We start from the raw sequence: 12,688 nt of genomic DNA, 5'->3' as shown, positions 1-12,688 counted from the left end.
GCCAATCTTCAACAAATTCCACAGGCCGCTCACCTTCCTTACCCTCAGGCAGACCGATGATCCAAATGTTTTTTTTTTCTCCTGCCCCTGTTTTCAAGACCATCCACTTGGTCACGCAAATTACGAACCTGCGTCTTCAGGGCTTGGATCTCATCCTTGAATGAACTGGCGTCAGCTTCCACCACTGTGACCCTGTGCTCCACCTCATCCGTCATCTTCTCCAGGTCTCCCAGCTGCTGCTTATGCTTCTGCAGCATGAGAGAGACTGGAGCCAGCTTCTCTTCAATCTGTTTCCCCAGCATCTCGCGAGATTTCGAGAGCTGGTTCACCAGGTTCTGGAGAGTAATTGGCTCTGAGGCTGCTGCAGGCTCAGCTGCAGACCTGGCCTCTGATGCTCCTCCTCCCTTTTTAGGCATTTCTGGACAGCTGAAAATACAGGTAAGTCCATTTTAAAATGTTTCTTGGGGCTCCACAATCTTTCCAACACCCCAAGAAATCCTGATGACCTGGGTTGGGCGGGTTAAAGGACCATCCTGCTCTTGCTGCGATGCGAAGCTCTGCAGTGTGATCTTCTCAGATCGCCGCCATCTTAGATCCCCAGTTGGTCCTTTTCTATAGATCAGAAAAACCCTCACTCTTGCCACCTGCAGTGAATCGCACCACAAATTGGAATTGGTGCAATAGTTTCAATCTTTTACTCCATTGCAGTGTAAGTTTCTGGTGAGAAACCCTCTCCAATTTTGCTTTTTGTTTATGGCTAGGTGAGAAAGTGGAAAACAGACAAGTGCTGGTGAACAAATCAATGCCGACAGTTACGCAGACTCCGTTAGAGGGAGCCGCACAATCTCAACAGCCGCAGTTTCGCGATGTCCCAATCACGTATGTTTAAATGCAGATCTCTGTCACTTGTGGAACTGCATCTCTGGGATTGTCAGGGTGGGGTGGGATGTTTGGGGGAAAATTGAGAGGAATTTGGTTGACAAGCATCATTCTATTGGTGGAGAAATCATCATATTGAAGAAAAGATCATGCCTAGAACACCTTCACCCCTTCAGAATATTATCCAGGTCGCTTCAAAGCCAGTGAATTGTTTTGCAGTGCAATTGTCATTATTAAAGATTGTGTAATCAGTTTGCTCATGATAAGGTTCCAAAAATAACAATGAGATAAAAAAGGAAATCAACTTTGGGAACAAAAAGAGGGCATTCAGCACATTGAGCTTGTTCCACAATTTAATCAGATTGAGACTGGTCTATCAATCCATTTATCTGCGTCAATATCTTTATAGTCTAACTCAACAAAAATCTGTCAACTTTAAATATCCAATTGATCCTCCGTATCAACTGCATCTGGGGATATGGGGTGCGTGGAAGAATTCCTGATTCCATCTACTCTTTGTGAACAAATTCTTCTTGATTTCTGTTCCTGTGGCCTTGTTCTGATTTTAAAGTTCTGTCCCCTTGTTCTTGTTTTATCCCCAAGCCAGAGAAAATAGTTTCTCTTTATCTAGCCTGCTGTATCCCTTTTGTTGATGTTGATACATTTCTTCATGTTGGCTTTTAAAACGTCTTTGAGCCTCTTCTGTTGTTTGCCTCTTTTACATTTGCCTCCTTTAAGCTGGGAGTAGAAGATTTGTTTTGGCAGACATTCATCTTTCATCCGAACCACATGACTGCTTAGTTGGTTCTCGATGATGTATACTTCAGTGTTTGTTGTATTTTGCTTCATTCAGCACGTTGACGTTCTATCTTCCCAGTTGATATTCAAGATGTTTCGAAGGCAGTGTTGATGGAACTTTTCAAGTGCCTTCAGATGTCGTCGGTATGTTGTCCAAGTTTCTGATGCATACAGGAGCGTTGGGATCACCACTGCTTTGTACACTAACATTTTTCAATTCCAAGAAGACTCAGATCATCTATCAACTGTCACCAACTGAGACAAATCAGTTGAACCATCAATTCAACTTGGCAAAACAACTCTGGAAAACGTGGACCGCTTTCCATATCTTGGAAGTCACCTCTCATCCCATGTCGACCTTAATGACGAGATCCAACATTGTCTTAAATGCACTGGAACAGTTTTTGGATTTCTCCAAACTTTCATGTCTTTCATGATTGTGACATCTGGACAAAATGTTAGTGTACAAAGCAGTGGTGATTCCAATGCTCTTGTATGCATCAGAAGCTTGGACAACATACCGATGACATCTGAAGGCACTTGAAAAGTTCCATCAATGCTGCCTTTGAAACAACTTGAATATCAGCTGGGAAGGTAGAAGAAGAACCAACATCAGCATGCTGAATGAAACAAAACAACAAGCATTGAAGCCTACGTTATCACGAACCAACTAAGATGGAGTGGTCATGTTGCTCGGACGAAAGACTAACGTTTGCCAAAATAAATCTGCTACTCCCAGCTTAAATGTGGCCCTGCCTTGTGCTGCAACTCAGACAACTTCAACCCAGCCTGGGCTTTCATTTTTCAGTAGGAGCTAGGACACTGCACCGAGTGAATATGGTGAGTTTCTTCAGTATGATGTGTAAAAGGAAAGAGCTGATCCCTATTGTCGGTCTGATGGCTCTCACTGCGTCCAGGGCTAGCACCGTCTCCATTTACTTCCTCCTCATCGAACCTGATATCTCACACTCAAAAAGACGGGAACTCCTACTCCCTGAGAAAATGTGGACCCCAAGAAACTCCAGAAGCTGATAATCATTAACCAGACGTGGGAGCCAGTGGAGGAAGTCCATATAGTGAAGCTTTACAGCAAGTAATGGAGCAGATTATCTCATCAGCTTTGAACGTTTCACTGATTCCTGACCTGAAATTCCACTGGAGAGGAACAGCAGCACTTTTGTTTGAGTTTTAGGATTAAAAAGTGTCAATTTCTACCCCACCAACTCCTCCCTCCCTCCCTCTCTTAATTTGTGCCTTTGTCTTCAGGATGAGTGGCTCCACTATGGATGGGCAGATGCGAAACAGCAACCAGTGTATTTTCACTCAAACTATTCCTACTGAGAAGATCATTAGTGTGAAATAAATAGTGTCTAATTTTTTTAAAAAGGCAAATGTAACAGAGGCAGATAATAAGAGATTCAAAGACGTTTTAAGAGCCAACATGAAGAAATGTAACATCGACGTCAACAATTGGGAAACCAATGCCAAGGACCGGAAACTCTGGCAAACCATCATCCGAGAAGGAACAGCAACTTTTGAAGCCAACAGATGTGCAGAACTAGAAGAAAAGAGAAGAAAATGGAAAGTGAGGCAGCAACAACCAAAGGCCAATCTGCCATCTGGTATTACTTGTCCTCAGTGCGGAAGAATGTTCAAAGCCAAGATTGGTCTCATAAGGCACCTGAGAGCCCATAAATAGATCAACGGAACAAGGGCCATCATCTTCAACCTCTAGGGATAGCCATGTCAACGATCCCTTTTAATGTTTTAAATACTTTGATCGGATTGCCTCTCAATCAGCTAAATGCAAGTTACAAGAAGCCAATTTCCTCGTATAATTTAACCTTTGCTGCTGATTTAGTGATAAGTGCTGGCCACTAAGAACTGACTTGCTCTTCTAATGTTGCCCAAAAACAGGCAGGTGGGTCCTCAGTTCAATGTCACATCTACCAAGTTTGGCCCTTCTGTCAGTGTAGCACTCCCTCAGTACTACACTGGAATTATCAACCTGTTCATATCTGTCGTGGAACTTTAACCACTGATACTTTGGTTCAGCTGAGACTGATACTACTAGATATGAGGACAGTAAGAGGTGACTTGATTGAAATATATAAGACCTGAAATGGTCTTGGTAAAGAGCCTGAGGAAAGGATATTTCCTCTTGATAGAGAGTCTAGAATTAAGTGGTGCAGGGGGGTGGGTCAGTGTTTTAAAAAATTAGGCTTTCTCAGTTTTAAAGAGTTTAGACATAAACATTTCTTTGAGAACCATAGGTCTTTTGTTTCCTTCACCCTTTCAGCAAGAGAGTTCCAGAGTTGAATGTTTTTAAGATTTACTAAGCAAGGGTTTGAAAGGTTCAGGCATAGGTGGAAATGCGGATTTGAGGCTGCAATCCAGTAAACCACGATGTTGAATGGTGGAGCAAGCTTAAGGGACTAAATGATCTACTTCTCCTAATTTCTATTTTGGTACTTATAAATGTCTCTTTTATATTAATGTTGCTTACATTAACAGCTACAAAGGAGCAACAGATTCATATATTGAGAAGGTGATGATCTCTTCAAACTCAGAAGACGCATTTTTAATTAAAATTCTGCTGAGACAGACAAGACGTCCTGAGATTGGTGACAAATTCAGCAGCCGACATGGCCAGAAAGGTAAGTTATTACTGCAATTTAAATGCATCAGATTACATTCTGTGTTTAGAACATAGAAAAGTAAAGCACAGAACAGGTCCTTCAGACCACGATGTTGTTCCAAGGATTATTCCTAATCTAAAATAAAATAACCTAACCTGCGCACCCCTTGATTCACTGCTGTCCATGTGCATGTCCAGCAGTGACTCTAATGACTCTGTTTCCACCACCACTGCTGGCAACGCATTCCATGCATTCACAACTCTGTGTAATGAACCTACCTCTGTCATCTCCTCCTAACATCTTAAAACTATGACCCCTCGTGCCAGTCAATCCTGCCCTGGGGAAAAGTCTCTGGCTATTGACTCTATCCATGCCTCTCATTACCTTGTATACCTCGATCAGGTCACCTCTCTTCCTCCTCCTCTCCAGAGAGAAAAGTCCGAGCTTCGTCAACCTTATGTTCGTAAGACAAGTCTTCCAGTCCAGGCAGCATCCTGGTAAACCACCTTCACCCTTTCCAAAGCCTCTGAATCTTTCTTACAATAGGGCGACCAGAACTGCACACAGTATTTCAAGTGTGGTCTCACCAGGGGCTTGTAGAGCTGCAGGAAAACCTCGTGGCTCTTAAACTCTATCCCCCTGTTTATGAAAGCCAAAACACCATATGCTTTCTTAACAGCCCTATCCACTTGGGTGGCAACTTTGAGGGATCTATGCACTTGAACACCAAGATCCTGCTCTTCCTCCACACTGCCAAGAATCCTGTCGTTAATCCTATATTCATCATTCGGTTTCAATTTTCCAAAATGCATCACTTCGTATTTATCGAGATTGAACTCTGTCTGTCATTTCTCAGCCCAGCTCTGCATCACATCTATGTCGCACTGCAGCCTGCAATAGCCCTCGATACTATCAACTATACCTCTAACCTTTGTGTCTTCGGCAAATTTACTAACCCACCTCTCAGCCTCCTCATCCAAGTCATTTATAAAAACTACAAAGAGCGAGCTCCAAGAAGAGCCCTGTGGGCACCACTCACCACTGACCTCCAGGCAGAATACTTTCCATCTACAACCACTCTCTGCCTTCCGTCAGCCAACCAATTCTGAATCCAGAAAGTCAAATCTCCCTGTATCCCATTCCTTCTGACTTTATGAATGAGCCTACTGTGGGGAACTTTATCAAATGCCTTGCTGAAGTCCATTTACATCACGTCCACTGCTCAACCTTCGACCTGTCTCGTCACCTCCTCAAAGAACTCGATAATATTTGTAAGGCATGACCTATCCCTCTCAAAGCTATGCTGACTGCCTTTACTCACACTATGCTTTTCCAAATAGTCATAAATCCTATCCCTCCGGATTCTTTCCAAAACCTTGCTGACGACAGATGTAAGACTGACTGACTGACTGACTGGTCTATAATTGCCAAGGATTTCCCTATTACTCTTCTTGAAAAGAGGAACAAAATTTGCCTCCCTCCAATCCTCTGGTACGACTCCCATGGAGAGTGAGGAAGCAAAAATCTTCACCAGTGACTTAGTAACCTCCTTTCTCGCTTCCTGGAGCAAACTAGGATAAATCTGGTCTGGCCCTGGGGACTCCTTAATCTTAATTTCTAGCACATCAACTTCATCAAACTTGATCTGTTCAGGCCTATTTCCCAGCTCCTCAAAGTTCTCATTCACAATGAAGTCCCTTTCCTTAGTGAAAACCAAAGCAAAAAACTAATTTAGTGCTTCCCGTATCTGTTCAGATTCCACCCCCAAGTTCCCTACACTACCCCTGTCCGGCCCTACCTTCTCCCTGATCATTCTCTTGTTCCTCACATATGAGTAAAATGCCTTTGGATTCTCCTTACTCCTCCTTGCCAAGCCTTTTTCATGCCCCCACCTGGCTATCCTCAGCCCATTTCTGAGCTCCTTTCTAGCAAGCCTGTAATCCTCTTAAAGCTATGACCCTTGCTAGACCCTTGCTTTCTCCACCTTACATAAGCTGCCTCCTTCCTTTTGACGAGAAGCTCTTCTGTTCTCAAGGCTCCTTAATTTTACTCCTCCTTGCCTGTCTCAGAGGAACAAGTTTGTGTGTCACTCACAACAACTGCTCCTTAAATAGTCTCCATGTCAATTGCTCCCAGTCTGATAGCGTCATAATTTCCTTTTCCCCAATTAAATATCTTTCCTTGGTAACTGCTCCTTTTCCTCTGCAAGGTTATGGTAAATGTGAGATAGTTGTAGTTACTGTCACCAAAGTGTTCTCCCACTGCGAGATCTGATACCTGTCCTGGCTCATTGCTGAGCACCAAATCCAAAAAAGCCTCTCCCCTTTTCAGTCTTACAAAGAAACCTCGATTATCCGAATACCAATTATCCGAAAATCGGATTATACGAAGGAGATCTTGAGGTCCCAATTGAAGCATTACATCAAAGACTTGTTTCCAACAGTGATCGCGTCTTTCGTTTACAGTGACTAAACAGGCGGTGTCTGCAAATGACTGATCTCCTGCCTGCGCTCTCTCCCCACACTTTCCCTGGAGTTCTACAGAGGTGTGTACCCTAAACCCCTGTGCCCCAGATTATCTCTCCAACATTGTCCTGTACAGGGCAAACATGGGACCTGCCGAAAGGGTGTGTGTGTGTGTGTGTGTGTGTGTGTGTACGCAATGTGGAGACTTAGCCCCCAAAAGCAGCTGCAGCAGCGCCCTTGATGGTGTCCCAGAGTGGGGGCATGGGCATGCGGGGCACAGCGTTGGACGGGTTTACGGGGTTGGGGCGAGAGGGCGGACGGTGTTGGGTGGGGTTGGGGGTTGGGGCTTGAGTGCTGTGTGCTGCTGCATTATCCTGAACGAGGAGCAGACTTTAAAATCTCCGAGCCCAGAGGAAAGGCATTTAATCGATTAACCGAATAATCGATTATCCAAACAAAATAGTGTCTGCCCATCACGTTCAGATAATCGAGTAAGGAAACCCTTCTGAACACACCTGTCAAAAACTGTTCCATCCAAACCATCTGCACTAAGGATTTTCCAGTCAATATTAGGAAAGTTGAAGTCACCCATAACAACCCTGCTACATCTGCATTTTTCCAAAATCTGCCGACCTATGTGTTCTTCAATCTCTCTATTGCTATTAGGGGGTCTGTAGAAAACCCTCAATTGGGTGGCTGCTCCTTTGCTGTTCCTAACTTCCACCCATACTGACTGAGTAGACAAATCTTCCTTGACAGTCTTCGTTTCTGTAGCTGTGATGCACTCTCTGATTAGCAATGCTACACCCCAACTCTTTTTTTTTTTCCACCCTCCCTGTTCTTTTCAAATCTTCCTTGACAGTCTTCGTTTCTGTAGCTGTGATGCACTCTCTGATTAGCAATGCTACACCCCAACTCTTTTTTTTTTCCACCCTCCCTGTTCTTTTTAAATATTCTAAACCCTGGAACATTTAGCAACTATTCCTGCCCCTGTGAAAACCATGTCTCTGATATGGCCATAACATCATAGTTCCAAGTACTGATCCATGCTGTAAGTTCATCACTCATTTCTGACACTCCTTGCATTAAAGCAGACACACTTTAACTGATCCCTTTGTTTCATTACTTGAAAAACCTTCCCAATAGATTCACTACATCCTGTCACTGCCCCATCTACAACTACCCCCCTACCTCAGATATGTAACTCTGGTTCCCACTCCCCTGCCAAACTAGTTGAAACCCTTCCGAACCACACGAGCAAATCTTCCCACTCAGGACATTGGTGCCCCTCCAGTTCAGGTGCAACCTGTGATTCATGTACAGGTCCCACCTTCCCCAGAAGGCATCCAATGGTCTAAGTATCTGAAGCCCTCCCTCTTGCACCAACCTCACAGCCACGTGTTAAGCTGCATTTAACTGTGACAGGTGACTGTTCCTCAGCTCACTATCTTGTGGCACTGGTAACAAACCTGAAATCACGACTCGTCCTGCTCTTCAGCTTCCAACCTAGTGCTCTGTAATCCCTTTCCTGGCTATATCATTGGTGCCCTTATGTACCACGATTTCTAGCTGCTTATCCTCCCCTTCAGAATCCTGTAAACCCAATTGGCAACATCCTGGACCCTGGCACCGGGGAGGCAACATATCTTCTGGGAGTCCCATTCCTGACCACAAAATCTCCTGTCAATCCATCTAACTGATGAGTTCCCTACCACTAGTGTTTTTTTCTCCTCCTCCCCCCCCCCCCCCCCCTTTCCCTTCTGAGCCTCAGTGCCAGAGATCAGACAACTATGGCATTCCCCTGCTAGGCCATCCCCACCAGCAGTATCCAAACAGTATACTTATTGCTGAGGGGAACGGACACAGGGGATCCCTGCTCTGTCCATCCGTTCCCTTTCCTCCCCCTGACTGTAACCCAGCTGTACATCCTCTCAATTTCCCCCTCAGCCTCCTGGATGATCCCCAGTTCATCCAGCTCCAGTTCCCTGACTTGGTTTTCGAGGAGCTGGAGTTGGGTGCACTTCCTGCAGATGTGGTTATGTCTCTCACCTGCCACATTCTGCAGGAGGAACATGCAACTGCCCTAACAGCCATACCCCTCTAATCTGAAAGCCTGCACAAGACTAAACAAGGAAGAGAAGAAAAGAAAAAAATGAGAAAACCTAAAAACTTAACAAGTTTACAGACTCTTACTAAGGTTAGAGGAAGTGGGTGGGAGAGAGGCCTCTGGTTTAGATCTCACCCACTTAAAACCTTCTCGGCAGCCCTCGCTTCTCTCTGCCCTCTCTCCTCGCCGCTGTGTTCAAACTGTTTGTACCGAAAGCAATCTTTTGATTTAGCTGGTCCCATGAGTCCCAATTTTGTGCACTTGTTGTTTGTGTGAAATCTTATTGAATGCTTTTGACAATCCAATGTTCTACGTTTGTTGAATCAATCACAGAATTATGAAAGGGCTGAAGGAGGCTATTAAGCCCATCGCTGGTTTCCACATCCATTTTAAGATTTAATTGTTGCAAAAACTTCCCCCTTACAAGAAAACCAATGCAACAGATTTGCTTTGGAAAGTCCTCAGTTTCTTCTCTAAGAATAGTCTCTAGCATTTGTCTACTGCTGATTGTAGCAAACTATCCAAGAGTGATCAATTTTCTGTCTCCCTCATTTAGTTTAGGTTTGCAACTTCAACTCATTAAGAACTTAAAGAATTAACAAAGATCACATCAATGCATTTAAATCATTGCAGCTATGTTTTTGAAAGGATACATATGACTAGGAAGCAACATTAGGCCATTTCATCTTTCGAATAGTTCATGATGTGCTATTCGCAAAGTACCTTGTGTGCCATTTACAAGATGCACTGCAGCAACTCTTTGAAGGTCCACCTACAGCGTCGTCCAAATCGGCATTTCGACCACGTAGACGGACAAGCAGATTCGTGGACACCCAAGGTCCCAAACCAACACCATCATAACTTGGAACTGTATGCCTATGCTTCACTGTTTCAGTCAGAATCCTGAATTTCCTCCCCCCAGCATAGGACTGCAGTGGTTTAAGAAATTGGATGACCACTATTTTAGGGACTATTGGGGATGGAAAATAGATGTGGACCTATTCACCGGATTGAAACCAATGCATCTCTGTAACGTACCATCTTTATAAAATTGTTCAGATACTGCTGTTCCTAAAACCTATGTATGCCATTTGGCGCTTCATGTCTGATGCACCATTCAATAAGATTATGGCTGGTCTGTGCCCCCATCCCCTTAATCAAATGTTTACCTTTGATCATCAAAATTCTGCCCAACTCAGCCTTGAGTAAATGTGAAAACCTTGCCTCCACTACCATTTGGGGAAGCAATTTCCACACACTTACCACTCTCTGAGAAAACCAAATTCTCCTAATCACTGTGTTAAAAGGGAAACCTCTTGTTAAACAACATCCCATAATTTTATTCACCTCTACAAGAGAAAACAGCTCTGGGTATCATCACTTCATTCCTGATGAAGAGCTTATTCTCGAAATGTCTCCTCCATAAGCTCTACAAAAAAAAGTCTTGCTGACTGCTCTCTTTTGAAATGCATTAAAGGCCATGAAGTTCCTGTATCTACAAGGTGGATACAGATTAAATTTACCATAGAATGTTAGAGCTTGTCAATTTCAGTCTCAATATCCTTTCAAATGGATAGAATTTTAAATCCTAATTATTGTTGTGGTTCTGTTCGTCGAGCTGGGAATTTGTGTTGCAGACGTTTCGTCCCCTGTCTAGGTGACATCCTCAGTGCTTGGGAGCCTCCTGTGAAGCGCTTCTGTGATCTTTCCTCCGGCATTTGTAGTGGTTTGAATCTGCCACTTCTGGTTATCAGTTCCAGCTGGATGCAGATCATTAGCTGTCTTCCTGTTTGTCCTAAGTAGTGTTTTGTGCAGTCCTTGCATGGGATTTTGTACACTACATTGGTTTTCCTCATGCTGGGTATCGGGTCCTTCACCCTGGTGAGTTGTTGTCTGAGAGTGGCTGTTGGTTTGTGTGCTGTTATGAGTCCTAGTGGTCGCAGTAGTCTGGCTGTCAGTTTGGAAATGCTCTTGATGTATGGTAGTGTGGCTAGTCCTTTGGGTTGCGGCATGTCCTCGTTCCGTTGTCTTTCCCTTAGGCGTCTGTTGATGAAATTGCGCGGGTATCCGTTTTTGGCGAATACATTGTATAGGTGTTCTTCTTCCTCTTTTTGCAGTTCTGGTGTACTGCAGTGTGTTGTGGCCTTTTTGAACAGTGCCTTGATGCAACTTCTTTTGTGTGTGTTGGGGTGGTTGCTTTCGTAGTTCAGGACTTGGTCTGTGTGTGTGGCTTTCCTGTATACCTTTGTGGTGAATTCTCCGTTTGGTGAGCAAAACCAAAATCACATATCTGACCAGAGTTTGGGTTGAATTTGTGGTAAGACTGTTTGTTCTAATCTTTGCTTTGCCGCTTCTGCTATAAGTCCAGAGATGGGTGAGCCCAAGGGTGTGCCATTGCAACCACCACAACACACACAAAAGAAGTTGCATCAAGACACTATTCAAAAGGGCCACAACACACCTGATACCCAGCATGAGCAAAACCAAAATCCCATGCAAGGACTACATAGGACAAACAGGAAGACAGCTAACGATCCGCATCCATGAACACCAACTAGCCACGAAACGACACGACTGGCTATCCTTAGTAGCCACACACGCAGATGACAAGCAACGTGAATTCGACTGGGACAACACTACTATTATAGGACAAGCCAAACGGAGAACAGCCAGGGAATTCTAGAGGCATGGCACTCATCCACAGATTCAATCAATAAGCACATCGACCTGGACCCCCACAGATTCAATCAATAAGCACATCGACCTGGACCCAATTTACCGACCATTGCAACGGACAGCTGGAACTGACAACCGGAAGCGGCAGATTCAAACCACTACAAATGGCGGAGGAAAGATCACAGAAGCGCTTCACGGGAGGCTCCCAAGCACTGAGGATGTCACCTAGACAGGGGACGAAACGTCTGCAACACAAATTCCCAGCTCGGCGAACAGAACCACAACAATGAGACCCGAGCTACAAATCTTCACCCAAACTTTGAATCCTAATTATTCTCAGACAACATCTCAGGCACTGGAAATTAACTTTTAATAAGTATGCAGCCTCGTTCTTTCAGATTTTAATGGCTATTAGAATCTTCTAATGCATTTTTCTTTCTCTTTTGTTTGTTCAGTTTTAGTGCAGGCTAGGTACATTCCAACAAAAAATAAATCCAAGCTGGTGTTGTATGGATTATGACAGATGGAAAATATGATGACCCAAAAAAAAACTAGCATTTGTTTGTTTGCCCATTAGCTGAACTAACCAATGAAAATAATTTTGACTTGTGAAAGGTGGTGGAGATGATACCTCAATTGGTTATAACAGAAAATAGATGAGCCGAATGCGAAAATGTGACCTTTGCACCATGTGTTCTTGTGACACCTTTATCGAATGCTTTTTGATATCATTTTGAAAATACATTACATCAGTTCTCCTCTACCCACCCGTAACATTACTTCACCAAAAAAAATTTGGTTAGACCTTTTGTAAGGCGAAAGTGAGGACTGCAGATGCTGGAGATCCGAGCTGAAAAATGTGTTGCTGGAAAAGCGCAGCAGGTCAGGCAGCATCCAAGGAGCAGGGGAATCGACGTTTCGGGCATAAGCCCTTCAGGAATGAGGAAAGTGTGTCCAGCAGGCTAAGATAAAAGGTAGGGAGGAGGGACTTGGGGGAGGAGCGTTGGTAATGCGATAGGTGGAAGGAGGTTAAGGTGAGGGTGATAGGCTGGAGAGGTCGGGAAGAAGATTGCAGGTCAAGAAGGCGGTGCTGAGTCTGAGGGTTGGGACTGAGAAAAGGTGGG

The 12,688-nt window shown here is 44.2% G+C and overlaps 1 protein-coding gene and 1 pseudogene across 1 annotated transcript in view; both read left to right on the top strand.

Moving 5' to 3' along the window:
• The window catches only part of polr3b (polymerase (RNA) III (DNA directed) polypeptide B), a 95,219-nt gene that overhangs the window by 67,106 nt on the left and 15,425 nt on the right, over window positions 1–12,688 (top strand). The window contains exons 22-23 of the mRNA XM_043709862.1: window positions 762–879; window positions 4,192–4,334. Of these exons, the coding sequence (XP_043565797.1) occupies window positions 762–879; window positions 4,192–4,334 (261 nt within the window). The remainder of the gene's footprint in view (window positions 1–761; window positions 880–4,191; window positions 4,335–12,688) is intronic.
• On the top strand, window positions 2,357–4,184 carry LOC122559805 (annotated as a pseudogene).

The sequence above is a fragment of the Chiloscyllium plagiosum genome, chromosome 19 (assembly GCF_004010195.1).
Source record: "Chiloscyllium plagiosum isolate BGI_BamShark_2017 chromosome 19, ASM401019v2, whole genome shotgun sequence".
Lineage (NCBI taxonomy): Eukaryota > Metazoa > Chordata > Chondrichthyes > Orectolobiformes > Hemiscylliidae > Chiloscyllium > Chiloscyllium plagiosum.
Note: the sequence above shows the minus strand (reverse complement) of the source record. Positions and strands in the feature narration are given on the sequence as shown.